Source organism: Vitis vinifera, chromosome 1, assembly GCF_030704535.1.
Source record: "Vitis vinifera cultivar Pinot Noir 40024 chromosome 1, ASM3070453v1".
Lineage (NCBI taxonomy): Eukaryota > Viridiplantae > Streptophyta > Magnoliopsida > Vitales > Vitaceae > Vitis > Vitis vinifera.
The window spans coordinates 19,355,996-19,373,480 of record NC_081805.1 but is presented as its reverse complement, the minus strand read 5'-3'; the positions used below and the strand labels follow the sequence as shown (position 1 = coordinate 19,373,480).

General features: G+C 28.3%; 1 protein-coding gene across 4 annotated transcripts; it reads left to right on the top strand.

Moving 5' to 3' along the window:
* The first annotated feature begins 10,571 nt into the window (after nucleotides 1–10,571).
* LOC104880135 (uncharacterized) lies at nucleotides 10,572–16,988 on the top strand. 4 transcript variants are annotated; one of them, XR_786467.3, is made up of 3 exons: nucleotides 10,576–12,193; nucleotides 14,063–14,236; nucleotides 15,944–16,988. XR_786467.3 is itself a non-coding variant. In XM_019221144.2 (3 exons), exons 1-3 carry the CDS (start codon nucleotides 10,875–10,877, stop codon nucleotides 14,151–14,153), a joined length of 315 nt encoding a protein of 104 aa, XP_019076689.1. In that variant the 5' UTR covers nucleotides 10,584–10,874; the 3' UTR covers nucleotides 14,154–15,928. The 4 variants fall into 4 exon arrangements, 1 of the variants encoding a protein (XP_019076689.1); XM_019221144.2 differs by lacking the exon at nucleotides 15,944–16,988 and having other exon boundaries at nucleotides 10,584–11,075; nucleotides 12,171–12,193; nucleotides 14,063–15,928; XR_786468.3 differs by having other exon boundaries at nucleotides 10,588–11,075.
* The last annotated feature ends 497 nt before the right edge of the window (nucleotides 16,989–17,485 follow it).

The window sequence follows — 17,485 nt, the reverse complement described above, 5'->3', positions numbered from 1 at the left end:
ATATCTAAAGAATACTCAAAGTGAGGCATGCATATTAATATAATTAAGTAAATGAGGAAAATAGGAAGTGTACCTTAATAGAAAGTAGCACACTTTCATAGAAAATAGGGTTAACTTAAAAGAAAAATGATGAATATAAAATCATAACAAAAACTCATAATATTTACAACGCATACATAACTCAAATCAAGAAGTAAAAAAGTGGTAATATAGGAACAATATAAAATAAGATGCAACAAACATGTTCAAAGATTCAGAATAAGTCAGCAAGTATAAAATCACAAAATAAAACCAAATAAAATATTAAAAGAGGAATTATAATATATAGAAACACTTATCTAACATGTAAAGTACATCTACAATGTATATCTAAGGTCAAAGAAGTTTAAAAACATATAGAAGAAGGCTGAATTATAAAAAATATATAAGGTTTACAAAAATAGGACATAACACAAGCATGTACAAAATAAATCTAAAATAAATAGTTAGAAGCAATATAACATCAAAATAAAATAAAATTGTACAACATCCTCAATGTGTCTAAAATGCAACCTAAAAGGCTAAGAACATTTTAGATATGAGAAAAATTTTAAAATAATTTAAACACCCCATGAGCCAATTTAATTTTATAAAAACATTTCTGATATTGAAAACATGGCTAAATTTAGACATTTTGAAAAATTGATTTAATTCATTAGCTTGGGGCTGGATTTTTTTTTTTTTAGCATATTTAGGAGGTTTAGAATGTTATCCATGAATAAAAAAATATTTTAGGAAGGTTCTAAATTGTCCAAATTCAATTAAACATTTTGAAGGTTAGAAACTCAAAAGCGAGTGTTCTTTTGAAAATGGGAATGTAGGGCTTTACGAATGCTTGAGTTGATGTCCATGAATGAATCCACAACTCCGAACCCTTAATGATCATAATGAAATTCATAAGAGCAAAAAATTATTCCATTATTTTGGAATTGTGAATTTTATTCATGTGGATAAAATTGTTAGAATAATTTTTTTTTATATAAAAAAAAAACACTGAGATGAATAAAAGAAAATTTTCATACCGAAAGAAAGTAGCAACACTTGATATAAAAATGAAAATTTCTCAAACTAGAATGGTAAATAAAGGAATTTAAAAAACTTGGAATCAAATCTTGTGAAAAATAGCATTGAAAAACCATTTAAAATCATGAGATCAAAGAAAAAGAAACAAAACAAAAATTAAACTATGTATAGCCTCATTTCATGTAATATCCATAGGCTTGAATCAAGTGTAGGACATGAGACGATTTTAAGAAAAATTGAATTGAGATCTGAACATAGATTAAAAGAAAACAAAATTGTAAATACTTTCATTGTATCCATAACTAAAGAGAGAACACATCACAAGCAAATATTAGCAATCCATGTAGCCTCCAATATTCACACCCAATCAACATGTAATCTCCATATCCATAAGAAAAAGAAAAAGAAGATGAAGTTGATGATCAAAATGGAAAGAAAACTAAATAAACATACTTGGAATTCTCCACTCAAGCACAATCTAATGATCCTCTCTAAAAAAATTTTGTTATGGATTTGTAAAGAAAATTCTCGTGGTGTGTTTCTTTGAAGAAAATTCTAATGATAGATCACTCTCAAAGAAAATTTTGATGGTGCGTTTCTCTTAAGAAAATTTTGATCATGACTCATTTAAAGAAAATTCTAATGGTGACTCTTCCAAAGAAAATTTCTACTAAGTTCTTCACAACCTCTCCTCTTAATCCAAATGAGTTCTCTTTCAAGCCCAATGCAAGATGCACCCTCTTTAAAAATTTTGATGTGTTTTTTCAGCTTAATTTTATTTTTTTTGATGTGTTCTCTTTCTTTCGAATAAAATAAAATAAAATAAAAAATTGATGTGTTCTCTTTCTTAAAAAAAAAAAATTCTAATGTGTTCTCTTTCTCTTAAATATATATATATATATATATATATATATATATATATATATATATATATATATATATATATATATATATATATATATATATTTTTATGATGTTCTCTTTCTTAGCAAGAAAATTATGGTGGAGTTCTCTTTCTTGGTAAGAGTATTCTGGTAGTTTCCCTTACAATTGAAGAAAAACCCTTCCTCAAAATTCAGATATCTTTATTTTCAAACCATCCCCTCTCAATGCAAAAATTGTGCCTCAATGAGATCATATTCTAGAAAATTCTAGTTCTCTCATCGCAAGTCTCTAATTTCATTGATGCCCAAAATGTGTTCTCCATGAGATTCCTCTTCTAGAAGACTCCTCAACAACCCCTCTTTGGATGCCAAATGTCTCCTAATGAGATTCCCCTTCTAGAAGACCCAACAACATTTTTCTCAATTCAGAATGTCTTCCTAAAAAACAAATGCCAAAAACCTATGCTAAGCTTATAGAAAATTCTCCTCAAAATGTCGAAGAAACTTCCAGGCTCCTCAATCTCAAAATGTGTTCCTCCTCATAAGATACCAACTCTCCTAGAAAATTTACCCAATGCCAAAGAAGATTATTTCCTCCTAAAAAGGAAAAAAAAAAACCTATCCTCATTTCATGTAAAATGTCTCTATGGACTTGCATTTTTCAAATGCATCCCTACTTGATAGTGAGACTCATTTTCTTAGTGAAAATTTGATTTTGTAAAATTAGAGTAGCCACTTATTTTTATTTATTTTTAAAAGGGAAAATAAAATAAGAAATAAAACCCTAAAAAAATGACTCCTTATTTTTGGAAAAAAAATTGTCTTTGAAAAACCTGAGTTTAAGTTCAAAGGTCAAGTTACCTATTAGGAAGGTATCATAATGGTAGTACCCTTTTAAGTCTTAAAAGCAGGTCTCTACTAACTAGGTTGAGGTAAAAATGACAATTAATCAATAAATCAATGATAACAAGGATAAAAAAGGTGATTCACACTACAAGGAAAAAGATATATGGTGACGTTTATAACGAGTCACTATAAACTTATGGTGTCACCTTAACATAGCGTCATCTTATCCACTAACACCATAGGGGATACCAATTAATGACATATTTGAAAGTGACACCAAAGTAAATAAATGGTGACATATTTAGAAGCGACACCAATAACTATGTGAGATATATAGGGTGCCACATTAAATGCATCACCTTTGAGTTATGGTGTCACATCATTATAGATGATTGTGGAAGATATGGTTGCTTTTAGTTGATGATTAACCTGTAGATTTTTGTAATGCTTATAAATTAACAAATAAGATTAACCTGCATATATTTTGTCCATAAGTATAAAAATGATATTATATTTTACATCATCCAATAATATTTGAATATCAAATCTTCACGAAAATATAATGTATCAAATACATTAAACCCACCAAAACTAAACAAGTAAAGTAAATACACAATAAAACATGATTTATAAATGTTAAGCATACCAACATTCATGTATACCTGAATTTCATATGCATAAAACCAGCTAATCATAAAATGAAACAAAAGTCACATCCAAAAACCCAAAATTCTCACTACTAATTAAAGTAACATTTATGTCCTATAGTGTATGACATAAGGGTCATATCTAAAACCTAAAATCTTGTTACCTCTTTCTCCTTCCTTTTTATTCTCCATGCCATCCTCCCAAGTGTGTATACCTGCAATTCATAATGTAACGAGTTTTAGAATTTTTATTAAAAAATAAATATAAATCGATGTTATCATAAACAAACAAATCTAAGCAAATCTTGTGTTTTTTTTTCTTCCCATTTTGATATAAAGACATTATATAAAGAATAAGTAATGTTGTACAATACCTATTGAAAATTTATATAGTAGCTAAAGGACTCACCACATATGATCATGATGCATCAACATGATTCATGATTAGTTGTAACACAAAAGTTGCTCATTCTCTTCTAATTTCATCAAATTCTACTTGAGAATATGTTTTTATTATTATTATTTTTTTTATCATCAAACCGAAATCAAATGAGAAAGTAACATTAATATACACAATAATTGGAAGCAAAAAAACTATGTATAATTCATTAAATGAGTAAAATCTTTGACACAATAATTGTAGGATCAACAATTATTTCTTTAATGAATCTCATAACGAAGTAGTCATATTCGAACCCCTCTTTTTGTCTTGGACACTAATTGATCAATTATAAAATAACATTAGTATTCTTATATATAAATGATGCAGATATATAACATGAATGTACGTGTAAAGAAAATTTTTGGATGCCACTTGCATTAATTGTCAAGATGGTTCTCCTTTAGATGCTTTTTTTTTTTACAGAGATTTGAAGAGCCTTATATAAATAAGTTCAATGAGCACTTTTTTTTAAATAGATAAACATTATATGTTTTAATATATATAAATAATAATAAAAATTGTATTTGATGTGAATGTAATATTTTAACAAATATTACTGCAAAAAATCATAGGAAGAACTTACATGTTTATGATATCCTTCAAGTTATCACATGATTTGTGATGCATAGGGTCAAGATAGTGAACTATCATACTAGGTTTCACATTTGAAAATTTTAATTTGGCTTAAAATTTTAAATTATCAAGTAATAAACTAATTGTGTAGTTCAAATTCACTATCTTGGACTTGAACCATATTAAACTAGCAACCGACAACTTAAATAATTAAGGAATACACTTGAGCTAAATCCTTAACACCAAATTCAACCTTTACAAGTACGTGATCTTGGTATCAACCACTTCTTTTATTATAATTAAAAAGTAGTGTAAAGCCTTGCCAACTCATAGTAACCAAAAATAAAAAATAATGTCATATCATATAAAATAAATTTTGGTCTTATTTTGTTTAATCTTATTCAATAATTAATAATAGTTTAAGAAATTCAATAACTAATAATAGTTTAAGTAGTTCATAACTCCTAACATGAAGAAAATAAAAAAAAATGTCATGCCACATAAAATTATTTTTTGAATTCCTTCTCAAATATATACAAATTATGTAACGTGTAATTTTTTTAAAACAAAATAACTTGTTGAAACTTCAAAAGAATTTCATAAAGACATCTAACTCCGTACACACATCTTCTTCACACAAAAGGCTCCAAATAATTATAGAGAGTAGAAGCTGATGAGTTCCTAGTGCTTAGCATATTGAAAACTATAGCAGTTCTTCCAAGGGGATTATAATTATATTTTCACGCAACAAATAGATATTAAAACTGTGGAATCTTATACACAAAAGCAAAAAGCAAAATGAAACAAAAACAGAAGATAAAACCAAATCAATACAAAAACTAAAACCAACAAATCTACATTTCAATTTTTTATTTTCTTTTCTAACACACTAAAAAAAAGAGATTAAAGAAATCCACTTATAAATTAAGATACAACCATAAATAGATCTATTCATTGTGCCATATGCCACCACAAATTCATATATATTATTTTCTCTAAACCAGCCTTTTAGTTTCTTTATCTAAAGTGAAATGTGAAATCTTCCCCTTAGTTTTTCATTACAATTAAAAAAAATCATTTTACTTACACGTTTTTTTCTGTGATTGACTTATTAAAACCAACTCATATCCAACTCATATCCAACTCATATCCAACCCATTACCTATATATATGATTATTTTCTTTGAACCAACTTTTCAATTTTTTTTATCAAGTGGAATGTGGAATCTTCTCCTGTTAGTTTTTCACAACACTTGAATTTTTTTTTTTTTTTTTAACTTACATGTTTTGCCTATGATTGACTTACCCTCCTTGCTATTCGAACATATGTGGAGTTATTTTTTACACTTTCTCATTATTCATCTTATTTCATTTTTTATCATTGTTTTCATATTACAATTTAGAACGCACAATAGTAAGGAGTTTTTAGAGTTTGTTCGACATTTAAAAATCATTCATTTTTTCTTGTTTTCATTTGTTTTAGGGTTTATAGGCTTAGCAATGGAACAAGGATAGTTTTCATATTACAACTTAGAATGCATAACAGTAAGGAGTTTTTGAAGTTTGCTGAACATTAAAAAATCATTGATTTTTTATTGTTTTCATTTGTTTTAGGGCTTAGAGCTTAGCAATGGAATAGGGATATGGTAGAATGTTATATACAACCATTTTTTACTTCCCAGCAAATCAATAACAATGTCATTCACAAATCCCACATTACATAGATACCAAAACAATCAATATAAAACAATTTTTCTAACAAAGATTTTGCATTAATAAAATAAAAACAAAGATAATAGATAAGGGTTTTTGAGTTACCTGAGAATCCAAACAAAGTATGCTGGTTGTCGGCATGGGAAGAAGTAGAAGAAGATTATGGCTAGGGTTATGCAAAAAGATTTTTTTTGGAGCATGGGTATATGGAAACAATGGGCCTTTTATACATCGTCCCTAGTCACTATTCTAAAAAAAAGGCCAATTGAGTTAAAATAAAAAATTAATTTTTTTTTTACATAGTGTCACTTTTAGAAAAATGACACCATAAATATAAAATTAACACCATCCAACTACCTCAATTGAAGATTTTTTTATATGATATGTCACCATTATTAATCTTAATTCCGATGTTGTCATTATTTTAAAAGCGACACCATAAATAGTGACACCATAGATTATTTTTGTAGTAGTGATTCTAAATCCAAACAACATGTTATTCATATCAAAACAATCACACCAATGAAATCAATCATATAAGAAAAAAAGATAAGCGTACCTGAATTGCATCACAAAGCTCTTTCATTAAAGCATTAAAGCATTAAATGTTAGTTTAACAAATATAGCATGCAATATAACTCATTCAAGGAATCAAGCAATGATCAAAGCAAGGCTATTATCAAACATGAAGATGTTCATATAAAAAATAAGCATATTCACAGAGTTAATAGATAAGAAGGTGAGGAACACACCTAGATAGCATGCACAACTTACAATGCGCTTACATATAGCTAGATGAGCTAGCTTACAAGCAATAATGATTAGTAGAAAAATAACATGATCAAAAACTCCAAATACTACATGATATATATACAACCTAAATGAAATATCAAGAAATACAAGAAATATTAACTATCAAGAAATACAAGAAATATTAACTATCACATATGACACACATACAATTCATTATTAAAGTTAAACTATATAAAAAAAGAGCTAAAGATGCAAAAATTAGTGATTAAGACAAAACATGCAACAAAGGGACATAATAGTTAGATTATTATTATTATTATTATTATTATTTTGTAAAATCCTAAAAAAAATATTATTTCAATATGGAAAAAAGACATACAAAATCCTCATTATGTCTACATTACAGAACACAAGCCAAGACCAAGTCATAATATGTCAAACAACATGAGATTAAAAGATAAGTTAAACACTATACAACAATTTTATCATGCAGTTAGAATAAACATATCCTAAAAAAACACCTAGAGTGAGAATTTGATTATGAAAAAAATTAGACAACCCTTGATACATGTCTAGATTACACCTAAGTAGCCAAACATTTCATTTGAGCTTTAATGAATTTTAGTCTATAAAAATTTCTGGAAATGACTAGAATAAGACAAAATTCTAAGGTATGCATGAACCAATTTTTTTAACCAATCTAGAGGTGTGATAAAATCATGCAAACAATCATAAAACATAAATGTCTAATTTCCAAGAAAAATGAAGAAAAGGTAAGAAGACACACAAATCAATTTTTAAAATAACCAAATCATCCCTTTATTCAATATCAAGACACTGTAGTGGGTGTAGTAAGGGAAAAAATAAATCTCTCAATTGGTAAAACATTTCTTAATATTTTATATATCTAAAATCAACTTTAGGATGTTTAGGATCTAGGAAAAATATCAAAATATTTTTTCAAAGTCACCTAATAATTTTAAAACTTCGAAATATTTTGGGTGTCTAGAACTAAGAAAAAACTAAACCTACTAAAAGATTGATTCATATCTTCAATTTTAAAATTGATTTTTGACTCGAACAAAATTCTAAAATCAAGTTTAAGAAGTTTACAACACCATAAAACCATATAAAATTTTTTTTAGTAGCATCTTAAGTTAGTGAAATCAAAATTTTAATTCACAAGCACAATAAATTGAACAAGCTGGCTATAGGAAGTTTTAAAAATATGAGTTCATGTAAGGGTCTAACCAAATGCTCAATTGATATATACAAGTCTAACCTATGCATTCCCAACATCGTGGAACCACAAACTTGGATTCAAATCATAATTTTATAGTAAACAAAAGAAAGGTGCAAACCAATAAAACATGGTTGCATATTTTTTAAGAAAATGATTCTTGATCCTAAGGGCTCTAAGTGAAATTTTGAAATAGGTTTTCAAAGGAATCTTTTGAGAAAAAAAATCTCTTTATTCTTAAAAAGGAAAAGTTGCATTTTTAAACAATAAAGCAAGACAATCAAACCAAATAAAATATGAGAAAATAAAATCACAAATTGAACTTTTTGACAACCAAGCAAACTAATATGGTGAGAGTAAAGGCTGATCTTCATGATTTTCCAATGAATTTTGAAAAAAAAGAATTTGAAAAAGAACTATCACAACAGCTAACTAAAGATTTTTAGGTTAAGTAAAATAACAAGATATTGATCAAGAATTGTCCATTAGAATTCTAAAAGCACATAAACTAAAGCATAATCCATCAAGAACAAAGGACACATGAACTCAATAGGATAAATCAAAAGTTAAATTTTACTATTCAAAAGGTAAATGAAAACTAAACTAAAAAAAAAAAAATCTTATAAAGGGAAAGATTTGTTATTTCAAGTATCAACCATGTGGTATTATAACTACATAAAGATCTTTCAAATTAGAAGTTTAGCATGAAATGGTCAAGTTTTAGTTTTATTTAATACTTCAAGTTTGTTTCTTAATTAATGTAAAGTATGAGCCAAGTGGGAGAATATCATATTTTCATGAAGTGGCTCATACTTTAATGATTGAGTAAATTTAAGAGATAAACTTGTAGTTGTCAATTAAAACTACTACTGAAAGTCTATTTTGATATTCAAATTTTAATATTCCTCTATGATATCTTAAGCTTTATGATATCATAATGTTCTTTGCATTTAAGAAAACCACTATCATTTAATGAATATATCTAAAGATTAGTGAGAGAAAAATTACTTTTTATATTGATAATGCCTTGGTAGTTATTATTGGATTTCTATTTATTGCATTAAGCTATGAAATAAAATCTCAAAAATTTTATGGTAAAACATATAAAAGAGACAATGTTATGTGATGGGATAATATATCATATGTAAAGTTACATAAATTATTATATTATCTCATAAAGTATATATTTAAAGGGTTTAGAGATATCTAATGGATTGAAAGTGTTATGAGAGAAGAACCTTAATGTTGCATGCTTTCTATTTTCTTTCAAATTCAATTATGATGAATGATAGTTGAAAGTATTTTTGTTATTTGTTCCTATTAATTGAAGATTATTCAAAGGAATAATATTATGTAAAAGTATGACAATCTTCTGTCAAAGTATTTATTGTGGCATAATGCATCACAAATTATGAATTATGGTTGTGGAATATTATTTTAAGACTTGGATTTGTCAACTTTATTGCCAAGTTACTAAAAATAATAAATTCCATTGTCACTTCTCTTTCAACAACAAATATTTTATGATCATCGAGGACATAAGGTTAAGGTTCTTTTGGATATGAGATAATTAAAAAAGAAGAGTCTTAAATTAATTGATTACATATACAACTTATGACTGAAGAACTAATGATGAAAGAAGAGCTACTAAGACATTGAATACCATGTGGAAATTACAAGTCTTAGGCACATTGCAATATTGGTCTCATGATGATGATTATTTATCAAATATTCTAAAGCTCAATTATATGTTTATGAAATTTCCTTATATCTGTTTTGTACACATAATTGCATACAGATTAATGTTAAAAGGAAAGTCTTTGACACAGACATTATTGTGGACTATTATTGTACTTCTCATTTATAGGTTATGTTAAGTGGGAGCTAATTGTGTAGTGCATGGAAGGGACTATATTGAAATAGTGATGTACAACCACCATGACTCTCATTAATTTTTACTTAATTATGATTTATAATGTGATCAATGTAAGAATGTTTTAGCTTGATATTTTATGCATTATGTTTTATTTATTAAGCCATCAAGTGAAAGAATATCACATGGACCAAGTGGGAGAATGTAAGAATTTATGTGGCTCACGTGTATATTATTATGTAATATTTATTTAACTATCAAATTAAATATTATGGTTTAATAAATAATCACTACTATAAAAATTGAAAATAATGACGTTTGATTTCTTGACACTTTTAAAAAACATCATTATTTAGATTATAATGTGAGATTCAATGGCGCTTATTAGAAGCGTTATTGCTAGTGCAATATTTTTCAATCCATGACACTTATTAGAAGCGTCATCGTCTGATAAGACTTATTTAGGTAATATTTAGTATATGATGACACTTATTCGAAGCGTCATAGCATTAATCCAGTACCTTGGCGCTTTAGAGAAGGTAATTATGGGTATAAATACACTTTTCTAAAATATTGCTCTCCCTCCACGATTTCTCACCCACCAAATATTCCCTCCACCGTTTCAAACCCCCCAAATGCTCATACCAAAATCAACTAGTATACAAGACTGAAAGGGAATGCTAGTGGGATCATCATCACACATCCTTGCTTTCCCTAAATTTCCTCTATTATCATCATTTTCACCGTAATAAAGAGAAAATTTCAATTACCGAATGAAATCCTAGAATTCCTTTGTGCCTCAACAACTCTACCCTTTTGGTAGAAGAAGTTATGGTTATTCATGGATGAGCATTGCAATCCTCGATCCCGGAAACCTAGAAGGGGATCTTCAGGCCGAAGCCACTATAGGGTACTCAATGTTATAGTTATTGATGTGAGTGATGATTACGGGGTTTGGGCGAGGGTTGGTGTGGCCATGGGGCATCATCTTACCCAGATTTTTTTTCTTTATTTATGGATTATCTTGCCCAAATCTATAGAGGTGAGATTATCTTACCCTTAGTTCTTTTCTTTTCCCGATTTTTTATTTTCATTAAAATAAATTTATTTTCATATTCATTTTCATTTTCATGTTCATGCTTTCGAAACTCTAATGGTGAGTTTCCTCTCTTTATTTTATCGTTAATTTGAATGCAAATATATGATTGTTTTTACTCCAATTAGGTCTCAATTATTCTGTTGTATGACTTGCATTTCGTGAGGTTTTTGCAATTCATTTGGAAAATTGGGAATCGATTGGGTAATCATGGTGCACTCACCACTGCCACTTCAAAACCCTAGAATTTCATTTGGGTTTTAGGACTTCACATTTTACTTGCTATTATGAACATGAGTTTTTCTACACAAACAAGTCTAAGGTAATGGCGACAATTGGGTTGTTTATGATGAGATAATATTTGCACATGTTCTAATTATTTGCTTTTTTATTTATGGGTTGTTGTTTTCTTTCTTTTCTTTTATTTTCTTCTGATTGTTTTTTTTAAGGCATTGTGTTTGGTTGATGAAAAAGATCCTAAAGATTCATAATTGCTCAGGAAAAAATATTGTCTTGACAATAATTTTTCCTTAATATGTTTTTTTATCAGGAAAAAAACAACTTTATTTATTCTAAAATGTGGTCTGAAATTGTGTTCCAACAACCTCAAAAATCCCAAATGCCTTTCTCTATTTTTTAATTATTCTTTTTAATATGCAAGTGTTAGTTTAGATCTAAAACTAATAAAGAGAAATTAAAAACCAGCTTTAACGTATTGAAATGATGATGCACTACAAAAATACAATACCTAGATTACATTAGGTGTTTCTACTTTTTCCTTGACCTTCAACTTTGCTAGTCTTTAAATCTTTTTTTTATAGATGCCATTGACTTGGCAATCCTGATTATATTTTTCTCAAGTTGTTCTTTGGTTTTTTGGCTTGTTGTTGGAATAATTTGAATATTTTTTTCTTTTAATCTGTAATTGATTTATATTTGCTTAGTTCGTATTTTTCTTTTTTCTGAATTTGAGGACAACCTTATAGATTTTACTTCTATTTCTTTGACCTGATTTGCTTTGCTGCTGATATGATTATGTAGGATATGGGGCTTCCACTGGTAAGGTGAAAATCTATGAAACTAATTTGTTCATGAAGTTGTTTTGTTGCTTGGAAACTCTAGTTGAAATTTATCTTTAAGTGATTGAAGATTTTTTTTTTTTTTTTAAATCACAAAATAAAATGATATTAGTGTTGATATTTTATGCTATTTAGCCATTTTCTACTTACATTTCTTATAGATTGATGTGGTTATGCAATAATTTTGATAGTCATCTGAGTTCAACACATACTATGACATAGAAGTTGTATATAATTGTTTGAAAAGAGAGTATGGAATTAAGCAAGAGGATGTGATTTTATAAAGCCAATATGTTGGAAGTGGACCCACGTTATACTTGGCTTCTTGGTCACCAAAGTTGAGAGGTGTTATTCTTCATAGAGCCATCCTTTAAGGCATATGAGTCTTGCATAATGTAAAGATGACGTTTTGGTGTTATATTTTCAAAGAAAGTTCAACTTGGGTTGGGTTTCTTCTTTTATTATGTGCTTTAATTACTTGGTTTTTTGCATTGAGGATTTCCTGTATGATATTTTCAGAATATAGATAAAATACGACAAGTCAACCACCCCATTCTAGTAATACATATGAATTCCCCTGTTTTTGTAGTTGAATTTCTTTTAAAATTTATAATATTTTTTCTCTTTTTTTGTGGGGTTATTGCCAATTGACAGATTGAGATATATACCCATCATTGTTGGAATGGTTAGTTATATTACTTTTATAAGTCCTTCTCTTATAGCTTTTAAGTTAACATTGGTTCTATTTTTTCTTCAAATGCCAAATATTTAGTTTCGAATCTCTGAGATGTGAACCATGATTTTATTATTTTTACTTTTAGTTTTTAAGTGTTTTGCATAATCTATTGTTAAATTTTTTTTTTCTTTATTTTAATTTTTATCTTCCCTCATTTCTCTCTCTTAAGACAATGTTTGGTGCAAGTTATGAATCATAGTTGCATATTTAACACATTGACAAGGTAGAATATTTTGAGTTGACAAATGGAAATGGCATGCAAAGGATTTACAATTACGAATTCTGGGATGGGATATATAGGGTTTTATAAAGTCCAATTGTGATATGTAAAGGATTTACATTGTATATTCAACTACTCATGATTAAAAAAATTTCTTGGTCTTGTCTTCTAGGACTCTCTTCATCCTTCTTGATTCATGCCTTACTTTTATAATATATTTGATTTTACTAAGGAAATGAAAAGAAATATTAATTTGTTTCCTCATATATTAGGATTTGAAATATATGAAATGTAGTTTTATATATCAAGTTTTTAATACACCCACTTGAAACACTAAAATTCATAATTAGGAGATGTATGAAACTTGTTTGTGTTATAGAATCTATATTTTAATCCTAGTGATTTTAGGAGATTAATAAACTAATTAATGCTTCTATTAAAATTTCTTATAAATATTGAATGTCTATTAATTGATTCAAGCATTTTCATTTCTTGTTTACTTGTCATGGTTTCCTTTTGATTATAAGGAAAACTGTTGTCATTTGCATTCTTTCTAAAATACATGAATCATATAGTTGGAAATGAATTAAACTTAAAGTCCCAAATGAAAATTACAACTTACAATACTTGCTTTACATGAATAAATAAAACTAATGTGCACAATACAAGTTTAAACAACACTAATAAAGCTTTTCCATGTGTTGTCACTAACCAAATATTTATATTCTTTTTTGCATTGGATGAAGTGAAAACTAACTGAAACTTATTCACAAAATATTCTGCATGAAATAATACTTTCACTATGTATATTTATAAGCATTCTTAATTATATATTGCACTTCTTACTATTGGAATTTGGAATAATAGTGTTCTTATCTATTATGTAATTGAAATGTAGGACTAAAGATATTGCAGGATATGATACTTTTTCACATGTTCCCCCTAGTTTGAGTTCCATCCCACTGATGAAGATCGTACGTGTTGATTGATTACTATCATGGAAAAAAAAAAAAAAGTTACTTCAAGAAGAATTGACTTGGATGTCATAAAATTGAGCCATGGGATCTTCAAGGTATTCCATAATTTCACAATCCTTTAATCCCCATCAATACAATGAACTCTACCCTTATAAACTACCCAAACTAACAATATTATTTTTAATCGAACTAAGTTGATTTTGTAAATTTGAATAGAACTTTGCAAAATAAGAATACAAGACACTATTTTACTCTTAAAGACATTTTTGTTTTTACTAATGGCACTATTTTATTACAAAGTTTCTTTGCTCAATCAATGAAAAACATTTTATCCTTAAGTGATAGGCTCTAATTATTTTTCTCTAACTCATGTTTATTTTTCTCAAATTTTTCTACATTTCATTTTATATTGGTTCTAGTTTTTTTTTCCTTTCAAATTTTTGTGAAAGTTGTAGTTTCACTTATAATTATTAGTTATTGCATTCATAATTTAGAGGTCTTCTATTCTTCTTATATTTGTTTACATGTTGCCAAGGAAATTAGTTTGCCAAAAAGAAGAGAAATCATTATGTTAAAAGAGGTGATACTGAAAACCATGAAGAATACATCAATAAAGTCATTTAGAGGTCGAACTATATTGTTTGTAGAATATGAATCTTTGTTCTTTTGTTGAAAGGATTAGAACTTGTTGAAATATTTTGATATAATCAATAAATTTGTATGTAATTATTTTATAAAAGTAGTTACATTAATGGTTTGAACTAGGTTATTATATATCAACGCTTGAAGATATTTTTATTAATAAAATTCAATTTAATTTTGGGGCTTGTTTTTTTCTTTTTATTTAATTATATAGGAAATCATTATTTTAATAACAAGATATAAATATTATTTTTTAATATAAAACATTCAAAGATGATGCGTCTAAATGTATCATTAATAAAATGTATTAGAGATGACACTCCTATAAATGTTAAGATTGTCAATTATGTAAAAAAAATATATATATTTCTAAAAGATATTCAAAGATGACGCTTTTTACAAGTGTCGTTAAAATTATTCAAAGATGATACTTTTTTAAGTGTCATTGAAAGCATTTATTAAAGATGATCATTGTGGCCTAATGCATACAATGATAGGCTATAAGATAACGCTTTAGAGAAACATTATCTTTTACCTTTCTTAACGTGTAAAAAACATCATTATTTACCATTTCTCTTGTAGTGAATAAAACTAAAATCCTATTGGTCAATTTTTTGGGAAGTTAGTTTCCTAAATTAAAGGCACTTTGATGAAAAATGCACTTCTAATTCGATAAGGAAACTGGTCCTCTCTTCACCCTATAAAATAGGTGTTATATTCCATCAATAATACGCATAACAGAAAACCTAAGGGTGAAGGATTAAAGGAGAGAAACACAATTTCTACTATACTTATTATTTGGTCTCTTTAATTCCTTCCGAATTAAAGGTATGTTTTCTTTTTAATAATGTGATTGTGAAAATCATATCGTTCTAAAATCCTTGACTATTATGATTTGTGAAAAACTAGGGTTTGATTTGCATAATTAAGGGATTAGGGTTATGATTGTCCTACAAGAATTAAGGTTATTATTGTTTGGCATAAATAAAGAAACCCTAACATCAGCAACTCCTTCAGCCTCTCACCTACTCTCTCACTCTCTAACATATCTTCCATAACTACCACCACCACTTCATTTTTTGTTTTTTTTTTTTAATTTTCATTTTATATTTTTCTTCTATCCAAACACAACAATGATGAGAGAGGTCTTGCACATTCAGGGAAGACCAATGTGGCACCCAGATTGGAGTCAAGTTCTGGGAGGTATTGTGCGCCGAGCATGTCGTTGACTCTACTGGAAGGCACCATGGGGATTCTGATCTACAGCTAGAGAGAGTTAACATCTACTACAACGAAGCCAGTCGTGGATGATTTGTTCCTAGGGTCGTGCTCATGGATTTGGAGCCTGAGACTATGGACAGTGTAAGGATTGGTCCTTATGGCAAAATATTCAAGCCTGATAACTTTGTTTTCAGGCAGTCCGGCGCCGCGAAAAATTGGGCCAAGGTTTATTATATGTAGGTAGTAGAGCTTATCGACTTTGTTCTTGATGTTGTAAGGAAGGAGGTAGAGAACTATGACTGTCTAGAAGGCTTCTAGGAGTCCTACACAATGGACTCAAGCTTAGCACCCCTAACTTTGGTGACCCGAACTACTCGATCTCTAGGACTATAAATGGGGTACTCTTGCTGCTTGAGGCTACCTAGCCAGCTAAACTCAAACCTCCGCAAGCTGGTTGTGAACTTCATCCCCCACCGTCACCATCTGCTGGTGCTTCCCATTGACAGAAATTGCTTCACTACAATAGGCCATGCATGCTATTATCACTTTATTTATTTTACATTCTTTTTTTAGTTTTATTTTTTCTTTGCATTTCTAAGCTGCATAAATATCATATGTTGTAAATAAACGACCTAAGTGTTGGAGTAGTTATGAAGGCGAGAGAATCAATTTTGCTTAAGGCCTTGTTTAACCGAAAACTTAGGGGGCAAGTTGAGGAGCAATGCTTCCAAATGTGGAATGCAATGAGCTCTAGTTAGAGATGACTCACGTGAGGGTAAGATATTCTGGATGTTTCCAGAGAAGAGTATTTAAACAGAGCAGAATCAACTCTGTGGGGATCTTTTAGCTATTTTTAGTCTTTGGAGAGAGAGAAAGCTATAGTCAAGAACACTACACTCGAGTTTGGAGTTATAAATTAGGGTTGTTTTTATGTTGCTCTGTACTGATCCAGTTATCCTAGAAATGCAATTCGTAATTTTCTAAGTTTGTCTTTGCTGATTTGTTTTAATTAAATTCAATTGGAGATCTAGATTCTGTCTTTGTTGATTTAAATTAATTCAATTCAATTAGAAATTTAATTTTTTCTCCGTTGATTTACATTAAATTAATTCAATTAGAAGCCCAAATTTTGTCCCTATTAATCTGAATTAATTTAATTCAATTAGAAATTTAAGTTTGTCTCTGTGGATTTGCATTAGTTTAATTCACTTAGAAATATAGGTCTTGTCCTTGTTAAGTCAAATTAGTTCAATTCAATTAGAAATTTAGATTTTGTCCCCGTTAATTAGAAATCTAAGTTTGTCTCCGTTGATTTGCATTAATTTAATTCACTTAGAAATCTAGGTTTTGCCCTTGATAATTTGAATTAGTTTAATTCAATTAGAGATCCAGGTATTGTCTCTGTTAATTAGAATAAAATTAGCTCAATTAGAAATCTAAGTTTTATCTCTATTGATTTATGTTGATTTAATTCAATCAGA